Raw genomic sequence first — 27,685 nt, forward strand, 5'->3', positions numbered from 1 at the left:
AGCGTGAAACCCTGCCAACCAGCCCTGCCTCCCAACCCAAGGGAGACAGCAGCTCCCTGAGGGGTCACACGCAGCCACTGCCTCCAGGAACCGCACTCCCTGAGGAAGACTCTGCCACATCAAGATACCTCTGCATTGGGAAACACCATAACCACAAACATGGAGGCATGTTCCCAGTCCCTTGGTGCTGATAAGTGAGCAGGGGGACCAAGTGCACAGAGGTGCCACCTGGGCTTTTCTCCTGGCCTGGAGCACCTCACTGCCGCTGACTCAGACTGCTCTGTGTTTCAGGTGACTCCAAAGGGTGGAAGATGCTGGATAAGGCTGCCCTGCTCCTGTTCTTGCATTTAGTTTCATGCTCCATCTCCCCTCCCCTCTACCCAGCTCTCAGGTAAGCTGCTGAGTGTTTTATCCACGCTCTCGGTTCCTACCTCTTCTCTGACCTTGTGCAATATAAGCACTTGCCAAATTAAGGTTGCCAGCACTTCTGAAAGCCAGATGAACCGTATGTGCATTGCTAAGCCTAGTTCTTTGCCCTGGCTTAATTTTTTGGGTACATTGCTAGCCTAGGAGTGGTTTCTGAAGGCAGGCACCTGACAGAATATTTCAGCCCAAACAGTTGGTTTTATAATTGAATGTTGGGTTCTATAAAGGGAAATATGACAATCTTCAGAGCAGGCAGCACCTCCAGCTCCATCACTGATTTGTGCTGGCAGGCCACCTGCATTGAAGTCAGAACTGCAGATATTCTAGTACATGAACTCAACAGCTGCCTATTAATATTTCAAGCATTTCCTTGTCAGCTGTTAGAAGTTGTAATATTACTTCATACCACTACAAATCGATGGAAATACAAAACTGAGCATTGGGTTCTATAATGTGGATTTGCAACGTCACATAGAAAATTCTTTAGCCCTGTGCCAAAGCCGTGGCATAACGATACCAGAATTGCCGAGGATGCCTGAGGATGCTGGAAGCTCAGCAAGAGGCAAGTATGTTTGAGGCAGGACACTTTCTAGCTGGGGAGAGCGATGGACAACATTTGCATTACTGATGAGATGGAGATGACAAAAGGAGAAAGAAAAAGCAAGCGTAGAGGGTGCAGTGGTCAAGAAGACTGATCCCCGACTGGCAATTGAGCACATCTTGTAGTATGCCCTGGGTTTGTCTTGCAGGTACAGTCCAGGGCTGGTTGCTGGCAAGGCTGTGAACTTCCAGCTACAGCACAGCAGCCCGCTGCAGAGCCATAACCCCTTGGCAGAGGAACAAGAGGAGGAGGGTTTGTTAACAGAACCCACTGAGAAAAGGTTTGTACCTCACCTCTCGGCCCCGCTGCAGCACGAGTACACCGGTTACAATCTTCCCCCATCCCAGGAGCAGACCAGCAGGTCACTTAGTCCCACCAGAACCACAAAGTCCAGGCTCCAGGAGGGGAACTCAGCTGAGCCCTGCAACCAGAGCAGAAGGCTGGGACCATGCCAGATCTCATGGCTTGTGCTTCCCTTACCGTGGAGGGTACCCTTCTGGGAGCCTGGGTCTAACCACAGGCTAGAGACCTGCTGGAGGCTCCTGTCACCCTGCCGCAGACACAGCCCTCCCGGGGGGTGACAGTGCTGCTGCAAAGCACAGAAATGTCCCAGCCCCAGCGCTGCCCACTCCCATCCTGTGGTCCTCCTCCTCCCTTCCACTGGTTCTCTGACCTCATCTCTAGCTTGCAGGCACTTCTCCTTACTTGTTTTAGTGTGGGTAAACAGATTAACAGACATTTTATTTTGCTTGCTGCTTCCACATCAAGACTGAACTCCCTCAAATCCTTTTTACCCTCCAACAACTAACAGTCCAATACCGAAAGGCATTTGCTATAGTTATCTGCCCCCGATATCAGCAGTACCACATCCGAAACACCCATTTCTCACCTAGAAGGTTCATCACTAGCTCTGAGAGCACACCCTATGCTTGTCTTTCATCCCCAGGATGCAGCGCCACGCTGATGCCATATTCACTGACAACTACCGGAAATTCCTGGGGCAGATTTCCGCCCGCAAATTCTTACAGACCATCATTGGCAAGCGGCTTGGGTAAGCCACAGCGTTTTGCTGTCCTAGGGCTAACGTTTTCACACTGGGCAGTTTCTTCCATGCGTGTGGCAGAAATGGCTGCCTTCCCCTGCAACAGAAGCAATCTCTCCTGCTGTCCCACATCCCAAAGGGCACCCTGCATCCCTGTCTCAGATCCCCCTAATCACAACTGTCGTTAAGCAGCCTAATTAATCCTTTCCTCTAAGGCTGTAAGTATCAGATCAGCTGAGAGCTCAGCATAATATCAACAAGCAATAATATTTGCAAATAATAGTTGTGATGATCATTCAGTGGTAGGGAACAGTTATCCCTGGTCTAGTTTGAACACAGAAAACAGCCTCTCCACTAACACTTGGGTAGCTTTGGCTAGATAGATCAGTGACTGCCACCGAGACCAACTAGTCAGATGTGAGCCAGCTCCAATCCCTCTTCTAACACAGCAGAAATACAGCTGATCAGTTTCTTACTGAAACCGAGTAGAATGGCCCTAGGCTTAGACCCAGCAGGTTCTCTTGCAGTGCTGCTCAGCCTGAGCCATGCTTTGAGTGAGAGGCTAAAAAGCATCTCTGAAACAGAGATGTTTCTCATCTTTGCATAACAGGAGCGGTGAGAACAGCCCAGCAGAAGGGGTGCATGAATTTCTGACAAGGCGCCAGTCTGACAGCATCCTGATGGACAGCCGCTACCACCAACAGACGGTACTAAGGGACTTCCTGGGAGCCATTCTGCAGAATCAAAGGTAGGTGGGAATCAGTTCATTATCTGCTCAACCACAGGAATAAGACAAGGTCCTTATTGCTGTCTGGCTTCCAGATGTGAAGCTACTGGATCAAGTATCATCTTTCAGGTATACTCAGGGAAAGAATAAAGCTCCTAGCTGACCCCAGAACCCAGCCCTTCCCTAACGTGGGCAAGTGGGGTGCAAATAAGGAACAGCCTGTCCTGAGCCAGCCAGCACCACACAGCAGTCCATCACTGTGCTGTCTTCTCAAGCCCATAATTCAGTAAACAAGTAGAGGAAAAAAAGGATTTATCTCTCAATCTCAATTACGCCATCACCGTTCTCTTCTTTCACAGGCCTCAGGACATCACCAGCAGTCGGTTAAAAGGCCTTCCTGGCACCCTGGCTAAGCTCATGTAAATACTTCTCCCTTTTTCATCTCCCCATGCTCTGGTGAGTAACATTCCCTGCTTAATTCTGTACATAACACACTGCTACTGCACTGCTCAAGTGGTTTGAAGACTCTTCTTCAGCAAAGTCAGCTCCCACTGCTGTCCATGAAAAGGGGTGCTTGCTGCAATTTAAGAGGAAAAAAAACTTCCAATCAAATTTGCCAAGTACCTAAAGTCCTGTTAGTCTGAGCAGATAAGACCACGAGTGTTATGAAGCTGCACATGGATGTCTGGGAACAGGCTTGCAGCAACCAAAAGCAGCCTGTAAAGCCATCTGAGACAGTAAGCCTGAATGCCTAAGCTAGGCTAAAGGCAGGTAAAAGTCTTCCTCCAGGAGAAGAACCTGCCTCTAGGTCTCTGAGACATTTCAGGTTTTCCCTGTGCTGAATAGAAGAGGAAGTCTTACTGTTTTCAGTACCCCTCAGTCCTCAAAGTGGTCACTTGGAACTTAAATTATGCTCTGAATCTCACCAGCCCTGGGGGACTGGGGTCCATCCTTGGGAATACCTTCACTCGTACAAACATCAGTTGCCCTGTTTGAACTAACCTCATCTTGCTCCTCTGTCTGTACACATTAAGCCAGTCCAACCATAGCCAGCACAGTATAAAGGGGTGTGGAGAGACCTGTGTGCATACTGAAAAAAAAGGAGGCTGGGGAGCAGGGGAAGATCAGAACTTCACATAAATTGTGTCTATAGATTCAGCTGGGAGAGCACAGCATTTCAGCATTTCTCTTACCATGCTTAACTCTGTTACCTTTCCACAAATAAGGTCAGCTAGGAAAAACCTCCAAAGAATGAAAAACCTTCTGTGCGTGCCCACAAAGTTTTCTAATAATTCTCTTTTCCTCCTGCTTCTTTCCAGAATAACTCAGAGCTCATGGACCTAACTGTACAGTAAGCCCTTCACAGCAATCAAGACATTCCCAGATGCGAGCAGCTAGAAACTGATGCATACACTCCTCAGATCTGTTCAAAGGAACGCAGTTCTGATGCACTACTTAATTTACTTCATTCTTTACCATTTAACTGCCCACTCTAAATACTGGTCTGTGTACTGAACCAGAAAAAAAATACCTCCGTGGTTTAACCTCAGGCTGCTTTGCATACAAAGACTAAACCAACCAGTAAACTTGTAATCCTGGGGACATATTGTCTACTAATTAAGGCTTTCAAATCACGAAGCGTAGCAAAATTTCTGCCAAGTCATCATTCCGTTTGAGGGCCTGATTAGTAAACATGAGGCCACCAAAAGGCACCTTTAGGCAACTTTGTAAATTGATTACAGTCTGCTCTAAATAGATGCTGATGGCACAACCACACACAGAGCTCGGATCGGGATAAGGTAAGACGTGAATCCACATACCTGCCACCCATTAGAAATGCCGCTGTGGGCTGCTGCTGTCTAGCTCCTTGATACAGAGCCCTGGCAGCAAAACTGAACTCTAAAAAGCTCAGCTACAGTTACTGCTCAGCTTTGAGGTGTTCAAACTGAAGCCACAGCTCTGCAAGAGTTAAAGGAGATCCCTGAGCATCAAATTGTGCTGTCACTATGTTTCAATTCAATGTGCCATCCAGTGGACTCCACCATGGATAGTTACAACTGTAAATGTTTTCAAAGAAATTATTAACCCAGTGATCTCATACAGATATTTCCTTTCCTGTCACCCCAGTTCTCCTATTGTCTGTGTAATAATTATGTCTTCAGAAATGTAAATAACGTCAGGATGGGGGCTGCTTTCCCCTCGTTAGCAGGAAATAAAAGTTGTTCTAAATAAACCTGTCCAACAGCAGGTCAAGATGGCTCTTTGTCTCTTGAGATGTTTCTTGATTCTGGGCCCAGAATGGAAGATTTCACTCAGTCAGCGGCCAAGGGCACTGCAGATGACCCAGAGCTGTGCTACTGAAGGCACCAGGTCCAGCACCAGTGATTCAATACCAGGTCAGAAATACAGTGGCATGTAAACATATATTAAGGCCTCTGGAATCATCCCTCCTTGCACCTGAACAATTCCTTGATAGTCTGCAGTAGATACCGTCTCATTTTTCCTCAGGTGACCATGTTTCAGGATGGTAGGTTTCAGTATACATGGAAATTAATCCATACTTGCACTGAATCCTTACATTCTCCCTGTTCAGTTTTTACAGTTCCAGCACTATGACAGTACTGCTAACCGCCCAGCACGATGGGAAGCATCAAGGGGATGTTGAAGGAGATCAGGGAAGCTGTGACAGCACCAAGGGCACTAATGAGCAATCTGTTACTCTTCTGCAGGCAGGCAGCTGTCACAGTGAGACACAAGCCGTTCTTCTGCTTCACAGCACAGCTGGACAGAGAACCCGCAAAAGAAAAAACAACCCAAGTAGGCCTGGTTCAAATTGTGTTTGTAAACCTGTGCTGTAACAACTAACGCACTTGAAGCCATTAGGACTTACTTGCTCCAAGGAAAGGAAATATAAAAAACAAAGCAGCTTCCTAAAGTAGTAGGTAAACATGACAGCAAAAATAATTACAATTCTGTTAAGTGGCATAAAAGTCATATGCAAACACTAGATTGGATACTCCCAATAAAATGAAAAGACCTATCAAAAAACACTTTGGAAAGACCTAAGTCTGTATGATGAACAGCTGGGTGAGGGCAGCTATTTGAAATAAAAGGGAGTCCTTTGGAAGTTCAGTTGGCATCGAAGTGAGGAAACAAATTCTCAAGACTCTGGGAGGTTAAATATAAAAACAAATAAACCAAACCAGAAAACATCTGAGGAATAAGAGGCCAAAAGAATAAACCCCACCTTTCCTAATGCATAGCCAAGGAGATAGAAAAATCAATAGCAACACACACAGCTTAGAGGAGATACATCACAGTAACGCTCCATGGTTTTTGCATCTGTGCTCTCCATGGATAACATGTCAGGGCTCTACGGGCACAGGGAAATACTGTCCTAGCACGAAGCATTTTTTCAGTAGAAAAAATTAGTTATAAACCAAAGCTGGTAAGTGAGCAAGAACAAAATATCAGGCTCAAAAAACGTCACCAGGGTGAAAATGAATTTCAGGGTAAAATACTACAAATAGTAGTTTAACTATTTCTTGCTTAAAACTTTAGTCCCAGAGGATTCACATGCAGCATGAGATCAGGTTTTTGAAGGAGTGCAGAGGAGGTCAAAGGAATAGTTCATTAAACCTCTACACACCCAGTATAATGTTCACAATGAACAAACGGGTAGGAACTACTACAAAGAACAGAAACAGTGAGCTAAGTGTGAATTACTGCAGTGGGGAAGAGGCAAGACAGCTTTATAAAGTGGAGTCATGTCTCACACATGTGAAGTTCTTTGGAGGATTTGGCTCCACAACCTTTATCCACATGCTTGCTGGTTGATATAATTTTCTTGGATCTCCAAAAGACAATTGATAAAGTTCCATTGCCAAAAGGCCTTTAAAGAAACGAGTCTGACATAGGACAAACAGGAGCCAACACATAGATGCAGGGGAGGGAGCAACTCTTAAGTTTCCCATGCGGAAGCTGCTCATCAGGAAGAGATTTTGGCCTTTGGTTATCAGCACATCCTTCAATAAAGCCCAAATTTGCTGCTTCACCACTGCTTAGTGATCTTGGAGGTAGTTCATAGAGAAGTTAGAGTTCAAGTAACTCAAACATAGCCACATGGCAACCAGCAGATTCCTGGCATTCGGTTTCATAGAGGAAGAGAGGCAATAACCTCAGTCAAACCCATACTAGGAATGAAAAGTTTCCTTCCAGGGGCTGGAAAGAAAGTCAAGTCACTCATGGGACCCACCACACTTGCCAAGGCCAGACACAGCCAGGCATGCCAGCACCACAGCTGGCTCCTGGCAAGGGCCAGGCCCCGAGGGCTCCTCCTGCCTGAGCCCTGGTGGCCCACAGCAGCCCAGCACGGCACAGAGGGCACGGAGACAACAGCCGTTAGCGGAGAAATGCAGATGACAGCATCGCACAAGGGACAGGCAGGAGTGGGAAGTCCCCCCAGTAAGCACAACCCTCCAGCAAAGGACATGAAAGAACAGGAAGCTTCACACACAGCAATGACTCACACACAGAATTATCCACCAGAAAAAGCTCTTTCCATTCTCATGTGAGCCCAACTTGCAATCACAGCCTCCGAGACAGCCAAAAAACCAAACTTTAGGACCATTCTTTCCTCTTTATTCACACGTCTTTTAGGATGAGGAGAGGGCATCTGGGGAAAGGCAGAACAGTATTTTCTTCTTCCTCTTTTTCTAAAGGAAATTCAAATGTCCTGGGAGAAAAAGGGGGGAGGATCCAGGGAGGAAAGCATTTTCTGGATTCATATGAAAAGCACTCAAGTAGCATGAACACAACGATGAAAATCAGATTTTAAAAAAAGTATAACTGGCACCCTTTTGACTCAATATAAAAAAAAACCCAAAAACCGAAAATTGCTTCTGCCTTCCATCTTCTGGTCTTTCAGTTAGTTATTCAATTCTGTTCTGAAGGCATTTGCTTTGTTTTTCCACATTTCTTCCTTTCTTCTGGTACTAGTGTGTCCTGGAAAGAAAAATCCAAAAAGTTAACTCTTCCAGGCAACAAAGCACTTCCTTACACAGTAAAGGTGTCCCCAGACCCCTCATTCTTTGTCAAGGGAAGCTTGTCAGAGCGATAAAACCAGTACTGCAATGGAATGGAGGACTGATTTCAAGGAGAATGGAAATGGTCAGACAAAATGAAGGTTAATTTCTGGTGCAAAAGGGATGAATGAGCCTTGTAAGTTACAGAACTGAACAAAAAATTGGTTGAATGCAAAGCTTGCAGGTGCTTTAACCACCCTTCTTTAAACAGGGCCAATCTATCTGCTTGGAATCAGCTGGTCCATGTACAAACAAAAGATCTTCATATCCCCAAGATGAAGTAGTCTAACATGGGCACAGCAGACCCATCTTTTTGAGGTCCTTTTGCCTTCAACATGCCAGACACAGGCATAGCCACGGATGCTGAGTACCTGACAGTCAGCCCTAGGACGGTAATGATACACTGGCATATCTGGGGCATCAGAAAACCCAGCAATACGGAAACACACTTGTGCCTGCACATGCAGCAAAAACTAACTTACAGTTAGTTTGTGGACAATTTATTTGCAAGATCTTCCAGAGTTACTCACAGCCCATGGGGAATTAAGGAGTTAAAATATGAGGCCGAGAAACAGAAAACATGCAAGCTCTAGAGAATACACTGATGAGGCATTTGGTAACAGGCCACTAAAGCCAAAAATGACTGGCCCAAGCTAAGGTATAAAGAAGTGTCCAGGGTCCAGAACAGTACCAGCAAACACAGCCGGGATGCAGCCAGCATTCATCTGCTAGAACAAACAACAGCCATCTCCAGTTCCTCTCCCGTTACCTGTCGTAGCTTGTTCTGTGCTCAGATAACTCAAAACACTCCAGGGAGAGAAGAGATTAACAGGGTGTTTCTCTATGGGACGTGATGCCAAATTCTCCATAGGTAATTTTCATGAAACCATTCTCCATACTATCTGATCTGCAGACAGAAGCTTGTATCACAGCGCACATCGTTTCTGTGACACAGCCACCCACGCCGGTTTTGTTTTGCACCACAAAAACTGAGCTCCATTCAATGCACCGTGTGTGTGTGTGCCTGGTGCACTGATTATGAACATGAGAGCAAGCAGACGCTCATGAGATGTACCAGTGCAAGCATGCTATACAATGATTTCAGTCTCTTTACAAGACTTGTCCCAGATGCTCTGTCCCTTCCCCAAAATAAAACAGTGCACTGAGTGAGAAATGAAGCCACACACACACATTCAGGATTGGGCAGCATGCAGAGCCGCAGGCAGTCCTGCCTCCCACGCCACAGTAGATATAGCAAACTGGGACCTTACCTGCTCAGAGTGAAAGGAAACAAAGGACTTTCACTGGTAAATGGTAATGGAGACCTATTAGACAATTGTATTGAATGGGGGGGGGCTGGGTGCTGCTGCTGCCTGAGCCATCATGACCAGTTCAGTCTAACAGGAGGATGAACCCTCAAATGGGTCATGTTCTCAGCTGAATGAGGTGGTGCTGACCTGGCTCTGCTGCACACAGAGCTCTTGCCACCCCAGGCAAGGATGTCATTCAGCAGTCAGAGTGCCTGGAAGCTGAATAACCAGAATACTGCAGATGGGAATAGGGAGTACCAATAGCAGGACAGGAACAGCCCAGATATCAGCCATCTTCATCGTGTTCTCCTCCAGCTGACATTACTAATAACTTATTTACAGCAACAATACTGCTTAAACTAGGTTTATTTCATCACCTGATAGCTGCTTGATGCTTAAGACAGCATATTCACATACACACATATTATCATACAGACTACAAATGATTACGGAAATCAAACAAAAGCAATTTAGTCTCAGAGGATACATACTGCTAATATGCAAACCCAGCTGTAGCCAAGGACACCCAAGGACTGATTTAAAGCCCAGTAAGTGATGTCAAAAGGAAGCAGCTTCAGCTCAGGTATCTTTTCATACAAGGAGTGATGTAGTGAAATGAAACAGGCAGCGTGCCCAGGAAATGCATTCCAAAAAGGCCCTTACTTCTAGAAGAGCTGGTCACTAGCAAAACCCCCTTTTACCGCAGCGTTCTATACTTTGCCAACCTACTGCTTTGCTCTGCAGCGATCCTGCCAAAAGGAGAGAGGAAGAAAGGTTCAGAGAAGATGGGAAGGAGGAAAGCAGCCCTGCTCCAGGAACCAGAGCCAGTGACAGAACTGCAAAAAGCAAAACCAGGCCTTCTGGTAACTTCTGTAAAGAGACGGTTTATACGGTCCCCTTCCCACACCTGCCAGCAGTCTCCACAGTGGAACAGCAGCTTTGCCTCAAAGTGCAATTTAGTTAATTATCACTGCACTTCAACATCTGAGACAGGCTAGCAGCGCGTTAACAAAAAGATGTCTTTTTGAACTTAAAATCATGTACAAAGGGTTTAACTTTAGCTGAAGGTAGAAGTTTTACTTTCAAATTTGTCATTGTAGTTGCAGCTTCATGTCATTTACAGTGGAAAAGCACACAGACACCCCCTGCAGTGTTTTGAAGTAGGAACCAACCGCCTGCATTTATGTGCTAACAGAAGCCCTGGTTGAGCGAAGACACTTAGAAGTAAGCTTCATTGTACCACTGTATTATTTTTCCCCAAATCTGTATCCTAGGTAATCTGTAATTAATAACGATTGTATCGTTACTCTTTAAATTAAACAGGAAATATTATTGAATGTCATAACAGCCCCGTTGGCAACAAAATCCCAGTAGGAACTGTTATGCTAACAAGAGAAAGTGCCACAGTGGAGAGGGCTGGACATCCAAGACAGCAAGGCTGAGAAAGCTGGGAGGATAGTAGGGAAAGGGTTAATTACCACAATGCTCCTCCCTGCCACAGCCATGCAAGCAGAGTTGTTTTAAAGACAACAAATCAATGCCAAACACCTGAAAATTAGATTCTTGTGGTTTGTTTTTCTTACAGCTTTTATCCTGGTTTTAATACAGTGTAATCAAACAAGTGAGAACCCAGGGTTATCTATGCAAATCGGTATGTAAGGATAAACAACAGCTAGTGGCTCAAAAAGGGGAAAGTAAGAAAAGCACAGGTCTGATGGCAAAGCAGGTCACTAAGATCATCTTCAAAGACAAACTCTACATTATACAAAAGAGCTAAACCTGAAGTCTCACATGGAAACCCCGTGTGGCAGAAATGAAGGAGAGGGAACGGTTTGACCTCTAATTAATGCACTGTGTGGGAAGCTTGGGTCAGCAAGCCTGCAGGCTGTCTAAGCCAGGGCACATTCACAAGACGCTGCGTGGCCAAAGACACAAGTGTGAAGAATCAGTACAGTGCCAGTACAGAAACGAATGTTGTATCCCTAACATTTACCAGAATTTTCCCTGGTTTTGCTTGAGTGTGTTTCCCTTTGCAGCTGCCAACCTCTGATAAGCATCTGCTTCCCTTTTGTCTATAAACTCCCTTTAAGGTAGGGGAAGACAGCAGTAAGATACCACTGCCTTACCTTGCTCCTCCTAAAACTTATCTCACAAGCACAGCTACAGAAGAGTTTGGCCTCTTCTGCATTTACGGCTTTCATTACATAACAATATTGTAAGAGCTTGATATATTGTGTAGTAAAGCAAATTTGTCAGTGAATGCATCTCGCCAAATGTAGACTTCCCCACGTCGAAGTGCACATACTTCCACTCTTTGCTTTCTCTGCGTGTGCCTGATGGCTTCAGCCAGCGGGCCATTCTCTCTGAAGGAGCTGTACCTCAGTGAGGGCACCGCATGGCCCTAGTCAGTTCAAGCCCTTATTCTGAAAACAGGCACTAAAGTGGGACCAAGCAGCCCATCCCCACCCCCAAGAACCAACAGCAGTGTTCATTACTGTATCAGTTACTGACACACAGTAACATCAGCGTGATGATCTCCCCGCTGATTTTAAAAGCAGCTCCCACCAACACATCCACCCCTGGCCTACCGCTTTACTGCTTTCTGAGCCAGCATCCTGTTGCCTGCGAGGAATGTGATGCCACCCAAAATGGCCAAGTACTTCAGAGTCTGGAACATGTTGAGCTGAGTCCAGTAGACATACATGAGTCCTAACATCGCTGTGAAAAAAGACAAGAGTCCATGGCTGAAATTGCATTTCAAAGACTCATCATGTGTTATCCTCAGAACAGCTGCTGTGTTGCACTGCCAGGCCTAAGCATTTGGTTTGTATCTCAGCTCTGAAGCTTGGAAATGGCAGATCTAAAGACTAGGCATTACTGCCAGGGGAAGAAGGCATCTGGGTCTCCATACTGGAGAAAAATGTGACACCGATGGCTTACAGCCAACCCTCTTGTGGCAGAATTATGGACATATTATAGACATTAAGGGCTATCAAAAGGAGGAGAATACTTTTGATTTCAGTAGAGGATGTTAACCTTTGCACATCTGTAGGAGCTTACAGCTTCATGAAACTTCCAAGGAAACTAGCTTGGATTAAGCAACACACTGTCATTTTGGAAACAGTAGATCCAACATTCTCCCAGCCCGCTATGTTTTTGAAATTCTACCAAGACAGTAAATAACTCTGCAACCAAGGGCACAATAAAATTGATGAAAAAATAATATTGGTCCAGCCAAAGAACAAGAGCTTTCATGGGAACAGCTTTAAAGAAAAGATGTAGTCTTTCACTGTAGATGGCAGTCCTGCAGGTTTCAATCCTCCCAGAAACTCCCTGCTTACAAAGGATAAACATGCAATAAAGAAAGGGTGACCTCTGGAAATAAGAAGTTCTACTAAGTACAGATAAATGGTGTGAGAGAGGAGCCCAGATAATGACAGCTGTTATAAGCTGATGGCCAAAAAGGGTTTATTGCCGTATTAACAATCATGCAAAGCAGGAAGGCAGATGAAAACAAGAGAACAAATGTTATGCTATTATGTCATTACAGTTAATAGACCACAAGCCCATTAACCACCAAGGCTCTCATCTGTAACTCCCAGGTGAGAAGGTCAAACAAAGCAGAAAGCCTCTGACACTTACCAGCATGTCCCATGTGAAAAACAATGGTGCTGGGAGCAAAGCTGAAGTTGGAAATGTTGGCACCTATCTTTATCCACTAAAAGAAAAAGAAACAAAACCTGAGTTACGACAGCCTTGTAAACACAAGCTTTTATTTTAAACTTCAGTATCTTTCAAGTCTGTTTGCTTTAAGTTCTTCAATGAATACAGTGTGTTCTCTACAAAAGCACTTGTTTGCTACTGCAGGAGGACAGAGCAGTAATTTCTACGACTAGTAGAACTAGTAGCACTGTCGAGCTCCTTTAGTGAAAATTTCTCCTGCTGCTTCCATTTGCCCAAATGCAGTTCCTCAATTATCTTTCTTAAACTGATAGGAGGATACTGCTCCAAATCTACATTTCTCAGAAAAAATAAACATTGCTATTTCTATCCATCTGAATTCATTTCAATTAAAAAGACATAAAAGCCAAGGTTCTAGTTTTGGACTTGGCAGAACAGCTATAGATACAAGATGTTTGCTCATAAAACCAATTTCAGTTTCTAAAGTACAAAAGAGAAAGGCATATAGGATGGGAAACAAGAGCAGCACCAATAAGATCTTTCATTAAAGTGTCACCAACACATATACTGTGAACTTCAGAGGCCAGTGGACACAACTATCTGAACGCCAGCTTTCAGTGAGACTAGCTAATGGGAAATTACTGCCAAGCAAATAAGGGATCAGTTTCATCCTCCCAATAAGGAGTAATATAACTTACCTAAATGAGAGTTTTGTATTGCATTAGGTTCAAAACACTGATCTGATGATACAGTGAGTAGCAGTAGATGTTTCAACTACAGACATACAAATACTAATTATGTCCATAAATGGGAATCAATCTGATAGGATTAAGTAACACATTTTGTGATGGACATACCAAGGGCAAGGCAGAAGCAATGCTTTCTTACTGTGGAAGTCTAATGTTAGTTATAACTTAATCTGCCTACTGTTATTCAACATCCCTAGCAGAAGCACACTGGAGAAACTCACAAACTCACCCCACCTACTTCCACTTGGCAGCAGTGTTTTTCTGTTTTGACCATAAACTGAAAAAATAAACAATTTAGGAAAGAGACAAGACCAGATCAACTCTCTGCACTGACATTTGCTAGCTACAACTCCAGCACTGCTGTGCTAGTCATAGTTAACCAAGTTTTAGTAAGAAGTTTAGCTGGCCAACCTCCTAGGTGACTTTGGACTGTACAGAAAAAAATTTTCTTCTTCTGTGGCCCAGTTCACTCACCAGAATGAGCAGCAAAAGCAGGGGAGAGAGAATGAGTGCTGTGAAAGTGTTTGATACCACAGTGGGAGGCCTCTTCTCGGGTTCCCTGAAGAGGTGCTGCAAACAAACAAAACCAACTCATAAGCAGGAGCATTCCAACAGAGCAGCTTCTCACCTCCCCAGAGGACCAGCTGCAGCCCTGGTGCTGTTCCCAGGCACTATTTTGGATGGTAAGCATTCCTCTTAAGGCAAAGATTGACTCTTTAAAGTACTGTCCAGTCCAGCCTCTGCACATTTGACCTCTTGTACAGTTAACTTTTCCTTGCACTCACAGAAGCACTTATTAGCTTGTCGATGAGCACAGATGGCTGGAATGGAGCAAGTTAAATCTTCACAAGCAGAGAGCTTTCTGTGGTGCTTACCTAGTCAAATTTTCATATTTGAATCTTCACAGTGACACCAGTTGCTCTCTCACAGGTAGGACAAACAGCTTATTTATATACTCCAGGACTGCAACAAATTTCTTCCCGTTAAGCACTTACTCTGGTTTTCATTTAATTATATTACTTGCAGAGTGTTACTTTTTTTTAAATTGTATGACTTGCAAAAACCAATTATGATCAGAACAAATTATACTAGTAGGACTAGCTCCCCATCTCTGCATGTAATTTTTCTTTTTGACTGTACCTGGATTTCAGGTTTGGGAACAAACAGGTCCTTGGACTGGACTGTGGATGGCGCATCCTCTTCTGGGAATGTGATCACAACATCAGCCTGAAAAGAAATCATGCAGCTTTATGAAGTTTGGTCTTAATGTATTAAAAGTTTTATAAAACCTATTACATTACTGTGGCCTATTTCCATATTTGTCGATCTATGACTGACATGATTTTTAAATGAAATTACAAAAAAGCCACCAGACTTTTCAAGGGGCAGTTTCTCCTAAACACACAGTAATGCTATTCACCCATCACTAAGAATTGGAGTTATTTCCAGCATAGCAAGCACAGAAGGCTAAACCTTGAAGTGCTTGCTTTGAAATTACAAGCAAACCCATAAACACTCTGAAGTTTTTCTTCCACCACATAAACACTCTGAAGTTTCTCTTCCACCACATGATAAAATGAATACTCATTTCTTTCTTGCTTTAATGCTTACTTAAAAACTTAAAATGAACAGCAAACCTCAGAGCCCATAAATGGACAAAAGGTTTCTGGTTCACTACAAAGAACAAAACATTTGAGCCTTTTCTTTCCAAGCCTGTACCATACACTCCTGTTAGACTGCCAGTAATCTCAAAACCACATCACCACGCTTCCAGCTACATACCACATTCCACAGGATAGGATTTTCAAGCGTGGCATCTCCAATTATCAAGTAAAGAGTGTAGGTACCAGAGGCAGAGTCAAATTCAGTCTTTCTTTCAGAGGTATCCAGCTCAAACTTGTACACATTCTTGCTGTCTGGTTCTGCAACAAACACTACCTCCTGGCCAGTCTTTTGGTTGTGAAGTCGGACAAAAGTCTGAAAGGAAAGATTATAACGTCTCCAGAATATCTCATAGCATGTTTACAAATGCCAGTGAAATGAGAGATTTACCCCCACATCAAAAAGCACAACATTAACTGAAGTTGGGAGTATAAACTAGGAGCCTGAGTGTCTAGATACCTGCAAATTAGCAAAGTTCTGTATCTCTCTGAGTAACTACATTAACAAAGGACCAAGACCATCCAGTGGCCCACTTGGGGTACAGGGCAATATATTGAATGTTACTCAGCTGGATGTATCTGACAGCATGAAATAGGGACATATGCATGTATGGCTTTTGTTGTGTTGTGTTATGTTGTCCACGCCCCACCCCCCCCACCCCCTTTTTTTTCCTATTTTATACAGGAAAAATAAAACTACAAAAAATTTCTACATTCAAGACTTCTTCAGCAAACAATCTATACAATATACAAAATCCGAACTGTGGTTCTGCAGTGCAGGCTCTCTGCACCCATTTTGTTGAGTTAAGTAAGACATAGTATCAGAGCCAGAAGAGGCTTCATTTAACATACAGCCAAAACAAATGAACTGAATCCACTTCCCATCTACCAAGATCAGCCATTTTTCACAGTTCATGACAGAAACATATGGCTTCTCAAAACCTATCAAATCTTTTCAAAAGCAACTGTCACCTCAGATACTTCCAAGATGGAACATCTTTGTGAAACAGCAATGACAAAAATTTGTCCTAACCTGGTGAGGGATAAGTTCAGCTCCACTGTTCACATCTATCAGCTGGAAGGATAAAGCAAAATTCTGATGGCTGTCAGCAGTGAACGAGCCCTTGGCTTTGGCTGGGTAAGCTACCCTAGGAGGAAAAAAAACAAACAGAATTGAGGCGATCTTCCAAGAGAAGGCCTGGTGTTTAAAGAAACAGAGGCATGCAAGACTCTCTAGCAGCACTGCAGTCTACTCAGCATATATGAGCTATTTTATCAAAAAGTCAGGTGAACTAAGATTTCTTTCTCTTTCCCCCCAAATTTAATGAAAATAAATGAATGGCATTTTTGTAGTAGGATTTTTGTGAGCTACATACCTTGCCTGTTTTCAAGTAAAACCGTTGTTTGTTGTAAGGTTCAAAGGAACACTGGAAGGTTTTGTTAATACTACACCCCACATTCCACTTAGCCAATGCTATACTACAATCAAAGGTGCGAAGGAAGCAGAATGGAAAAAACAGGCACTCAAACTTCAGCACAGGAAGGCTGTACCAACACAGAGGGGCTTCAGCGAGGCTGTGCAACCTAAGTTAAATTCCACACATTACGTTCTAACTGATGTCAGTTAAAAAACCGATTACATGAAGTACACATAGCAATGGTACAGCCACACCTCCCAAATACAGCACACGTGCTGCTTTAGAGCGTCTCTGTGGAAGCCCAATAATACCAGAAACACTTTTTAAACTTGCTTTCACTATGGAGATGCCAATAGAGGAACAGAAGACTCAGGTTGCCTGGCTTCTGTTAGTACTTATTTCAGTATTAAGGAAAACCACCTATACAAATAATCAGTATTCTCCCAATGAACACACAGGTTTAAGAGAAACAGCATGGATATAACTCTGTAGTTATTTCAATACAAGATTCCTCTGGTTTAGCTGAAGCAGTTAAAGCTCAGAAGACCTCCAGTCTAGAGCCAGAGTTGCCCCTTAAAGGGTCACACATACTGAGTTGTTTTACCTGGTTGTTTTTGGTGCAATGCTCTGATCCTTATCCACGGTAGAAAGATCTACATTAGTAATCCCAACTTCTGTGGAAACTTTTACTTTCAGCTGCAACAAAAACAACAGAACAATTACTCAAAATACTCTGCCTATACTAATTACAATCATGTTCACTGCAAAAGCTTTAGCTCTTCTGTCCCCTTCCAGAGTTTCACACTAAGCAAAAGACAGAACCTGACCAGAAGGATTTACAGCACTTTACCTTCTGGCAAAGCCCCTGCATCGGTCACTAACCCAAACCCATCCCTTTCCTCCCTGCACAAGCAGCCAGCTCTGAAGACACAAGCTTCTCAGTCATGCCGGAGTTTGCTGCCCTTTGGAGAACTGTTTTTAGTGAAACAGTCCAGCTATCCAGATCCAACTATTTTCCTTTTGAACCAGCAGAAACTAGCTGTTAAAACATTACATCACATATGATACAACTTAAAACTGCACGTGCATATGTACTTCTGCTTACTGGATAGCAATTTGAGATGAGAGAGGTCTCTGGACAGCAACCAGTTATGCCTTTGTTGGCTCCTGAAGCCTAACAGGTTTCGGCTGATTTTATTACCAGCAGGCAAAAGTCAAAGCATTCCTGCAGACCTGCACTTTGTTCGGCAAGCTTTCCTTTGGAGTCACAGCATTCATCACTTGGTGCAGGGCAGCCAGTAAGGCCCTGCCATTTATCACACTCCTTTGTGCTAAGCGCAATATAAACCCCAAGCAGAGAAATGACTTCCTGCCCTCTCCCCAGTCCCAAACCACAGACCATCTAGGCAGTGAACCTCGGTGGGTTTGACTGATTTCAATCCTTCTCTCAAACACAAGCAGTTACTGCAGTCTGTGGTTTTTAATTAGCACATTTGTTCTCACAGCTTACAAATGCTCCCCTGGAGAATTAAAGTTTCATTGCCAAGATATTTTTCATCATATACTACGATTTGTTATTACAGGTTTGCTCATGTGAACCAGACCCACACCCTCACCCTGAAAAATAATTCACAGGGAACCTGTGGGAGAAATATGTCAAAACATAAACCAAACTATTCAGGTCAGACTTCAAACACAACAATCTTGGCAGTTCCTGTACAAGAAGTGTAATTTAAGATAGAGATTACCTCTGAAAATCGATCCATTAACATGTAGACTATTTTTTATTAAAGCCTTAGTTTGTTCCAAGATGGGAGCAAAGAAAGGTGGATTAATGAAATATTAAACTTATGTGAAAGCAACTCGGAGCTGCTGCACACAGCCCCTCCAGCTGAACAGTACACAAACATCTCTCAAATATTTTAATGCCAGGAAATGTAGTCTCTGCCGGAGTAATAACCCACTGGTTTAGCTCATTACTGTCAAAACGATGGTGCATTAAGGACAATTAATGCTAATAACGGTAAGGAAAAAAAAGCAGTTCCCCCAGCAGTCCTCCCCCGTAACAATGTGTCTTATTAGAAGCGATTCGCACAAAGCTGCCCCAGCGTTAATACATTCCTAACCGGTACCTCTGTGTGCCAGCAGCAAGCTTAAGCAGGACCAATCAATCCCCTTTTGACGCTCCTAAGTGCCATTACTGATACAATGACAACATCAATTTGATACACAGAATAAAGGTCAGCAGTTGTAAAATAAATGTCCACTCCAAGCTGACCATGACGGAAGACTTCAAAAGCTAATCTTTTCTTTAAACAGGAGACTGAGGGCAAAAACTAACCCTGGGAATAGACATTATTGGAGAAGAGTATTCTCAGCTGTTGACACTGGGGTGACTATATGAATAGTCACAGAGGTCACGTTCTTCCCACTGTAACAAATTTGAGGAAGGTAAAAAACTCTTATAAAGAAGAGTTATATATACTTAACTTTTCTTCAGAAAGCTGTGGTATAACAGCTTTTGCCACCAAAAAATGGGGTTATGTATGCATGAAATGAAGACTTCATGTGCATTTGCTTTGGTCACTGTTTCTCCACTACAAAAGCATCACCATATACGCAGTTAGGAGATGCCAAGATGACCCCCCTGACTCTTTCCTAGCGTCCTAGAGCTTATACAAACCGACAACAAATGCTCATCTTCCATACATCAGGCAATCACCAGACAACTGCTAGCCAAGCCTTGAGATTTACAGACTCCAATCTTGAATGCTCTGAAGAACTAACATTCTTAGAAACTGTTTTTGCATAGCTGCTTTGGGCTGCTATATAAACACTTCCACTGTTAGCTTTTGTTCATACGCTGTCAGATCAGCATCGAAGTGATAAATCAGTTTTGGAATTTACACAAGTCTCTTTTGATCATATACCAATCTGGTTATTTGCCATACTCCCGAGTCAAAATTCATTGCACTACAGAAAAATACGTGATAAAAATGCTGTACAACTGGCAACATCCTTAACAGGTATAAATAAAAAGCTGTTTCAGTGAATAGTCACAGAATTAAAATGCCATCAAAAAGCATACCCACCTCAACTCTGTTAGCAATAAATCGCTTATCTCCATCAACGCTGATAGAGAAATCATAATATCCACTTGCAGGTTTCACATTCATGAAGTTCAGCTCAAAGACATCTCTATAACAAAAAAAGGTGTTAAGCACCCTCTAGGACACTAACAGCAGCCTATAAACAGGTAACACCTTGCTACCAAGAAGTTTCCAAATACGCCAGATTAAACAGGCTGACAGACAAATGGAGCACAAAACTCATATTGCCAAGTGCAGCAGAAAAAGAATTCCTCAAAATTCCCCTGAAGTCAGAAGAGCATTGCAATTTCCCATTCCCAATCAAAAGAAGAAAAAACAGAAATTCACCATCACTACTAAATGTGATGCTCAGTCACCTGTTACCAACAAAACACAACTACAGCATTGAGTTCTCCATCATACAAACAACTCTCTGGTGGAAGAACACATAAGGAAAGTAAGTCCAACACTATTTAAACAACAGTCATTTGCCTTATGAACTGTAAAAATAAGATTATTTTCTTACCCCGACAGAGTAAATGCTGTCTGTTGAAGGACAGTGGCTTTGCTAGATGCAGACTTGGCATAATCGAGCTTCACAGAAGCTTGAGTCAGTGGCTGGGACATAACATTGGTCACTTGTAGCTACAAGAGAAAAACAAGAACTTCCATGAATCCATTGTCCCAGAAGGAATGCAGCGGCACAGATGACTTGCTATCCCTCTCTCTGTATTACGCAACAGGAATTTTCCCCTGCCCAGCATGCCAGACTCACCTAGTTCTTTCTAACATAACTGGAAAAGCTACAGTTTGTAATTAGCAGAGCTGACTTCCACGCAGTGCCTTCTCGAGGTGCTGTCTGGTAAACCCTGGGTAAGCAGAAGCTCCTAAGAATCACTTTATAAAAGCACTAAACCCCCGGATCTACTAGAACCTGACTCCTGGAGCTAAACACAAAAGACATCACCTTATACATTCAGTCAGCCCAGACCTATGTTACTAAAGACTGAGCCAAGAGATGAGTTAAGATTTGGGGCTAAGGACTCACCCTGAGTACGGGCTGATGGTGAGAGACAGCTGCAGGTCCATCAGGGACAACAATGACAGGCAAGTGGTAGCGGTTCCGGGATAAAGAACCTGCAGCACAAGCAACGCTGAAAGCCTCCGAGAGTGTCTCAAAGTTTTTCTTGCTAAAAATTGCATTCATTAACTGGATAATTTGATCCTGAAAGAGGAAAATCAAATCACATATAAGCACCAGCAGCTTCCCACAACACTGCAAACTGGCTCAGTTATAATGTTATTAATAAAAACATCATTCTGATGTTTAAAAGACTGTTTAATTTCCCATTTGCTTTAAAAGTATTTCAAGTTACGAGGTAACCCAAAATTAGCTGCTTTTTGAATGTCACATTAGCATTCTTATTCTTGGCTGGGTGGTTTCAACCACAATCACTGTAATTGTGCTACAAACTTCCAAAAACAGAATCTGGATCTCCTGCTTCTAACTATGTGTTTCAGAATGGAAGATGCCGTCAGTTCAACTACCCAGACTTCATGCAGCTGCAAAAAGACAAATCTGGCTTTAGGAGCCATGCAGTTGTCTTCATCCAGTGGAGGAGGACTAGGCTGGATGCCCTGGCTACCTGCCAAGCTGGGAAGGCCACAGAGTGATGATGCAAAGCATCCTAATGGCTCTGGAAAGAGCCAGTCTAGGCCCATGCCGGCTTACCCCCTTAGGCTCAGCAGTGTCCTCAAGCTAAGAGGATTAGCTTTAAAGCAGTACCACCAGGAGCACAGAGCCAGCTCTGGCTCTGGGATGTGCCAAAGCTAATTTGTTCTCTCCAAAGTAGGAGTGGGACCATGTCCCCCAACCGGTTTTGCAGTCTGACTATGTAGAGTTAGTGCATCTGCAGCACACTCCGCAGGGTATGCCATGTTAGATAGATTACTCCATCATTCCCTGCTAGTCTGGAAAACAGAAGCATTGGTAACCTGTACTTTGATCCAAGCAAGGATTGTGGGCTAAATTCTAATCAGAAATGAGAATAATCAAAGACAATCCCAAATAAAGCAATAGCATACACCTACAAAGAATGCTTTTAAATGAAATCCTCTGCATCTCAAATTTTCACCCTACTACTTGTATTAATGAGCACCAACATACATCACAACTAGAGAAAGCATCCAGACAGATGCTACAAAACTTCTTAGTGCGAATCCTGCAGTGTTTTTCATTTATATTGAGGGCATGGCATAGCTCCAGAGCCTAATCAGCAACTGACACTCATTCAAATGGTGGGGGGGAAGGGAGCTATTTTTTCAAATACTGTATGTTAATTTTTAAAGAGAGTTTTGCGGCATTCTGGAGGCACTCTCACCATTCACAAGAGGTAAAGCTTTAAGACCCAACAACCAGCACTTCTGACAGAACAATTCTGAAACAACACTAAACAATTTTCCTTAATGTGGTCTTTTTTTTAAACATCATTTGGATGCTGACAGTTTGAATTGTGTGTAGCAGAATCACCACCTCAAAAATGACAGCAAAATTACTTTGCATTAGTCTGTTTGGCAGCAGCATGGAAGAGAGCCAGGAACGAACTCAGATGTCTTACACTGGCTTCTGTCTCAACCCTGCCACTTTGGCTTGTGCTTCAAGGAGCTGCCATTCTCAATCAAAAGTACATCTACCTCAGTTAACTCGTTGTGGGGAAAAAAAATTACCGAGTGCACAGCCTGCAATAATGATTTCTAGCTTAATCAAGCTCAAAAGGAATTTCCAACAGTTTTTATTTTAAACAAGTTTTTGCATCTGGATTCCTGTAGGCGTATGGTACTAATATTGTCCCTCTTTCAGGCACCCCAAACTAGGGTGCCTGCATTTCCTCACAGGTAAATAACATTTGCAAAACACTTTGAAATACTGGAAAGTGCTAGACAAGTGCCAAATACCAGAGCAAACTCTGAAACAAGACTTTTTTTTCACACAGCTTGTCTCAATAAACAAAGAAAAACTAGGCTGCACATGCAATTTCCTTCTGTACATTTGAAAAAGGAAGAAACAAACCAAATTCAGCCTGTGAGCTCGAAGGTGGAATTTCCTCTAGACTCTGTTACTTAGCATTCCCTCTGACATGTCCCTTTTCACTGAGTGTGCTCATTTTTTCCAGTAGACATACTAACCAGTTATACTGGCCTCTTGCGCTGTGCAACAATGACCAGGCTGATCCTTTTTGTGAGCTAGTGTGCAAGGGAGGAAAAGGCAGATACAGACCTCCTTCATTGCTGGCTCTGTACCCACATGGTCTGACAGCTTATAGGCAGCAGCAACAAACAGTGCAGTAGTCTCAATTCCTTCTTCAAACTGCAGATAAACTCCACCCAAGTCATCCAGACGAGCAACAAGATCCTGACAGAAAGTTATTAAAATGTAAATTGCATTCTAGTAGACCCACAGAAGTTTACTGTCAGGTCTGTAATCAACAGTATCTGTCTGAGATCACCGATGTATTTTGTAAGTTGTTTAGAAACAGGAAGAAAAAGAAACCTTCAGCATTTAGTGGATTTAATGGTATTTAAAAGTCATGACTTTCTGTGTTTCAGGCCACTATGAAACAGTTAAAAAGCCCAGAAGAAATATCTGCTAGGAAGGAAGAGCCAAGCCAACCCACATTATGCAGGCAAGAAATTAGCCAGGCTGGTTTTTCATTTTGTGTTTCACATCAATACATCTGTTAGACCTCTGTAGTACTAAAAAATTCCTGAATAATTAGAGAGCATAGCATGTTCCTACCTCTATCTCCTCAACAATGCCACTTAGATCTGCCTGCTGGGACAAGTAAGATGCCGTCTCCAAAGCCTGGATGGTTCTTAAACAAAAACAAACAAAACAACCGTATGATTTTTCCTTCCTTAAAAGCCAAACATAATTTAAATCAAAGCTACTACAGTTCCTATTCTGAATGAAGTGTAAAACAGCTGTTACTGCATTCAGTTGACTCAAGACAATGAATCTGAAGTGATTTAGTGGAAACTTAGAATTCATTACAGAGTGCCACCTTAGCTGCATCAACGCTGCAATAAACTCAGAGATTCAAAGGCAGAGAAGAAACCAAACTTTGATCCCTGCACAGCACAGATCCCCAGACTTGCTACTGAGGTTTCCACAAATCCATTCTTTTCATCAAAAAGCAAGTTTTAGTTTCGCTTTCTTCCCCAGCTTTTAAGGAATGCTCTGTTCTCTCATTTCACAGTAAAACTACTTAATTCTTTGGTGATAAATACCAAGATTCCTTCTGCTTACTGCTGTGTTTTTTCCATCTCACAACACAGGCATCCCAACCTAGAAACAGGGCTGAGGAGGAGCATCAAGTCTACTGCAACCATACACAACACAGAACCATGGCTGAGAATAAAGTCAAAATCTGTTGTGATTTTTTTAAAAGAGGAGGCTTCTTGGGGCATGTCTCTTTACAGACCATTACCATAACTAAACTGAATACACAAGCCCATTTGCAAAATCACACAGAAAATAGCCCCAAACCGTATTTTTCATTCACCCAGAGGGACAATAATGAACTGGACGGATACATCAAATGAAAACACAGCACCTACTCTACTACATCTATATGCAAAAAAACCGTTACAATACTCTTTACTCCAAAATCCAACTACCTAGAGGATAAGCATGCAACAGTGAATCACTTCCATCTGAAGACTTACGCCAGCACATTTTCTTCTTTGCTAAGACGAGCAGTAAGAGCGCTGAGTGCTTCCTGAGATGCCAAAGGAAGGCCAAAGCCACTCAGGGCCCCAACAGCATGGAAGATCTGGGTGATGGAGGAATCCTCACTGACAGCTGCAAGCAGCAGCTCCCTGGTCTCATTTGAAATGGTAACCTGAGGAAGAACACAGGGAACACGTTGATTCACACTTGTAAAAACAAGGCCTTCTAGTCACCACTGGTTTCTTCCTGAAGCAATACGCTTGACTGGTGAACTTATGAAGAAAAGCCATTTATCATTAACTTTTAGTTTAATTAATTAAATCCCTAAGTTTTGCTGTCAATTATCATATAGTCAGGATAATCCACGGTTTAGATTTATCACAGTAACCTGCTACTGATTTTCATCTGGCATCACATCATTGTGCAGCAGCTGGTGGTACCGATGAAAAACAGGGCTTGGATAACCCACCCACAGTTCAGCAAGGCTAGCCTGCATTTGTACTATCGCAGTGTTCCAGCAAAGGGTTTACATCCAAACAGTTTATCATCCACCCAAAGAGTTTTTAATTGACACAGCTGCTGTGAATTCTAATTAAATGTGCTGGCTCTTTTCTTCTTAGCCACCAATATTTAATCAAGAAACATCCCTTCAGAATTACTCTGGACCAAATACTTGCTTCATGTATCTTTACAGTTTGCCTTGTACAGAGTAATCCCAGACACTTCAGAAGTTATTTACATATGACACAACAGAGTACAACCTGCTAAAAGAAAGCAAAAGTAGAAGTTATGCATAAAATAAACCCAAGAAAAATATCAAGGTAAATATTTCCTTGGTAACGTCTGTCTGTGGAGCTCAGGGCTCCAAACTCACCTCACAGCCAGACAGGGCCTGGATGGACTGTGCAGCATAGAAGAGGGAATCAACACTGCTGGAGTCCACATGAGATTTGATAAAATTGCACGCAGCCTGTGAAGAAACAGAAGTTAACTTACAGCAACAGTCTTGACTTAAGGCACTGGGAGGAGATTTAATGATACTCCAAGACAATTTCATGTACACTAGTGTTCATTTTTATACTGAAAACAAGCAAACAAAATCCCTAGTAATATTTGTGACAGAGCAGAGCCTAGAACCCTCCAGATCCTACTTTGCTAAGTGCTGCACAAGGTGGCTCCTGCTAAAAGACATAAGTGATTTTCACATAAACTCTACTTCAATGAGAATTCAAATTTAAATTGAGTATAATTATAGAACCTATAAAAATAAAAATCCCTTGGGTATACTTAATAGGGAAAATCTCCAAGGACAGTGAACAGATGAATAGAAATTCTGAGGGCAAGTTTCCCTCCCAGCTGTGTATCAGTCATTAATGGTTGCAAAATATAAAATTTCAAAGCATACAGAAAGACAAGTCAGGTAAGGAGCTACCGTATGAAGGCAAGCAATGAGACTGCTCATTAATCTGTAGCCAGCTTATTATTAACTGACAGCTAGCTAGATAGATCATTAAGATTTCATTTCAACCAGAAAATAATGAAGAATTCAATTGCTCATACATAAATCACTGCTTTTTGAGCACGTGGATCATAGGCCTTTACAAGTAGGACAGGATTTTCATGCTACAGTTATCTAGGAATACAGATATACATTCAAGTGCTATGCCTAGCTATTATTTTTATTACCTCTACCTTTTAAAGTCTCACCCCATGAAGAGGAATACTGTCCAGAAAAAAAAGTCTCATCACAAACCTTCAAAGAACAAATAAACAATTACTGTTTACCTGCAAAGCAAAGGGTTTATTACCATTGGCAACACTAGGAACTATTAAAAACCCCGGACATGCTGAGATAAATGGAAGCAGCAATTCTCAGCCTAGCTCGCAGATGACCAGTAACCAGCCACAACAAGGTGTCCAGTGTAGTGAACCGCAGCATCTTCAGGACTCTCACAGTTACGAGTTTGTGGTGCAAATGCACAAGACTCAAAGAGAAACTAAGTCAAAAGGGTTTAGAACCACGGAACTAGCTGAATTTGAGGAAAGAACAAACACATGTTTTACAGCTGATGTGCATAGGTAAGCATGCATGCGCACATAAGCAGGCATGCCTATGTAAACAGGTTGTTACAAAGACAGCCTGCAACATTTGAACTAGAAATGCCTAAAGGCATGAAAGGGCAGTAAGCATCATGCTGATACCACAAGCTTTTGTTTCTAGTCTGCACAGAAGGGTACATATTTATATACAAAACCAGCAAGGTCACATGACTGGGCTGAATTTGATGTTGGAAGCGAAACAAAGCAATGAAAACTCTATTTAACAGGATGGTGAAGCAAACATGCCACAGGCAGGTTTGGGGGGTTTTTTTGGTGGGGTTTTTTTTGCCTTTTTTTTTTTTTTTCACAAAACAGTGAAACAAATTGGTAACTACAGCAATATCTGAACAGTCTACGGAGCGGCAAGCCCTGAAACCACCGTGTAAAGGCTCTAAGTGTGCGGGAGCACACAGCAGTCCCCGCTCTGACAAAGATGCGGTTTATTCAAACAGCACACCCCAAGGACTGTCAGTAATTACTAACGATTCGCTCCGCTACTTGCTAAGGACATCACACACGTGCGCTTTACATTTCCTCAGCGTGCAGCCGAAGCGCAGCTCATAGATAAACTCATTTCGCCTCGTCTTTCGCCGCTGCGCTGCGCCGCGCCGACAGCTGCCAGCGCTCTAGCCCCTGCGCGGGGCCTGGGCCTGGGGCGCCCAGGGCAGCCCGCGGCGGGGCGCGGGCTGCGGAGCGGCCCTCCCAGGCCCTCGGCCGCTCACCTTTTCGTCCGCCACCCGCACCCCCAGGCTGCCGAGGCCCACGATGGAGTAGAAGGCGGCCTGCACGTCGGCGAAGGGCCGCTCCAGCGCCGCCCGCAGCCGGGCCAGGTCGCGGGCGGTGAGGCGGTGGCTGGGGGCCAGGGCCTGGGCACCGGCGAGGAGGAGGAGGCTGAGAGCCGCCGCCACACGCAGCCGCGGGCCTGCGGAGAGACAAGCGAGTTACCCCGCGGCCCTTCCCAGCCGCGTCGCCCTCCCCAGCCCCCTCCCCGCCCGGCCCGCGCCTCACCCGGCGCCGCCATGATGCCGCCCGCCACCTGGGCCACGGCGCCGCTTCCGCCCCGGGCCC

At 43.6% G+C, this 27,685-nt stretch overlaps 2 protein-coding genes across 3 annotated transcripts; one reads left to right on the top strand and one right to left on the bottom strand.

The window, feature by feature from the left end:
• Positions 1–291: 291 nt before the first annotated feature.
• Positions 292–7,631, top strand: GHRH (growth hormone releasing hormone). The gene is made up of 5 exons (XM_037401686.1): positions 292–391; positions 1,176–1,307; positions 1,974–2,078; positions 2,680–2,817; positions 3,156–7,631. The coding sequence occupies exons 1-5, from the start codon at positions 312–314 to the stop codon at positions 3,217–3,219; spliced, it is 519 nt and encodes a 172-aa protein (XP_037257583.1). The 5' UTR covers positions 292–311; the 3' UTR covers positions 3,220–7,631.
• On the bottom strand, positions 7,416–27,685 carry RPN2 (ribophorin II). Of its 2 annotated transcripts, none has more exons than XM_037401679.1 (17): positions 27,626–27,684; positions 27,340–27,539; positions 25,392–25,487; positions 24,514–24,689; positions 23,585–23,660; positions 23,066–23,200; positions 20,837–21,013; positions 20,315–20,433; positions 19,792–19,897; positions 17,304–17,395; positions 16,315–16,429; positions 15,403–15,597; positions 14,761–14,847; positions 14,095–14,190; positions 12,833–12,908; positions 11,779–11,908; positions 7,416–7,800 (listed from the first exon to the last, which is right to left on the bottom strand). In XM_037401679.1, the coding sequence occupies exons 1-17, from the start codon at positions 27,636–27,638 to the stop codon at positions 7,791–7,793; spliced, it is 1,899 nt and encodes a 632-aa protein (XP_037257576.1). In that variant the 5' UTR covers positions 27,639–27,684; the 3' UTR covers positions 7,416–7,790. The 2 variants fall into 2 exon arrangements, with proteins under 2 accessions (XP_037257576.1, XP_037257575.1); XM_037401678.1 differs by lacking the exon at positions 7,416–7,800 and adding an exon at positions 9,539–9,939 and having other exon boundaries at positions 27,626–27,685.

The sequence above is a fragment of the Falco rusticolus genome, chromosome 10, assembly GCF_015220075.1.
Source record: "Falco rusticolus isolate bFalRus1 chromosome 10, bFalRus1.pri, whole genome shotgun sequence".
Taxonomy (NCBI): domain Eukaryota; kingdom Metazoa; phylum Chordata; class Aves; order Falconiformes; family Falconidae; genus Falco; species Falco rusticolus.

Bases quoted from the DNA above. Each gene is read 5' to 3' on its own strand.
- RPN2 (XM_037401678.1), bottom strand. The intron at 24,690-25,391 runs GTGAGTTTGGAG...GTTCTTCCTCAG, and splicing joins AGGCCCTGTCTGGCTGTGAG to GTTACCATTTCAAATGAGAC. The intron at 11,909-12,832 runs GTAAGTGTCAGA...CTTTTTTCACAG, and splicing joins TTTTCACATGGGACATGCTG to CGATGTTAGGACTCATGTAT.
- GHRH (XM_037401686.1), top strand. From the start codon at position 312: ATGCTGGATAAGGCTGCCCTGCTCCTGTTCTTGCATTTAGTTTCATGC. The intron at 1,308-1,973 runs GTTTGTACCTCA...TTTCATCCCCAG, and splicing joins ACAGAACCCACTGAGAAAAG to GATGCAGCGCCACGCTGATG. The intron at 2,079-2,679 runs GTAAGCCACAGC...TTTGCATAACAG, and splicing joins ATCATTGGCAAGCGGCTTGG to GAGCGGTGAGAACAGCCCAG.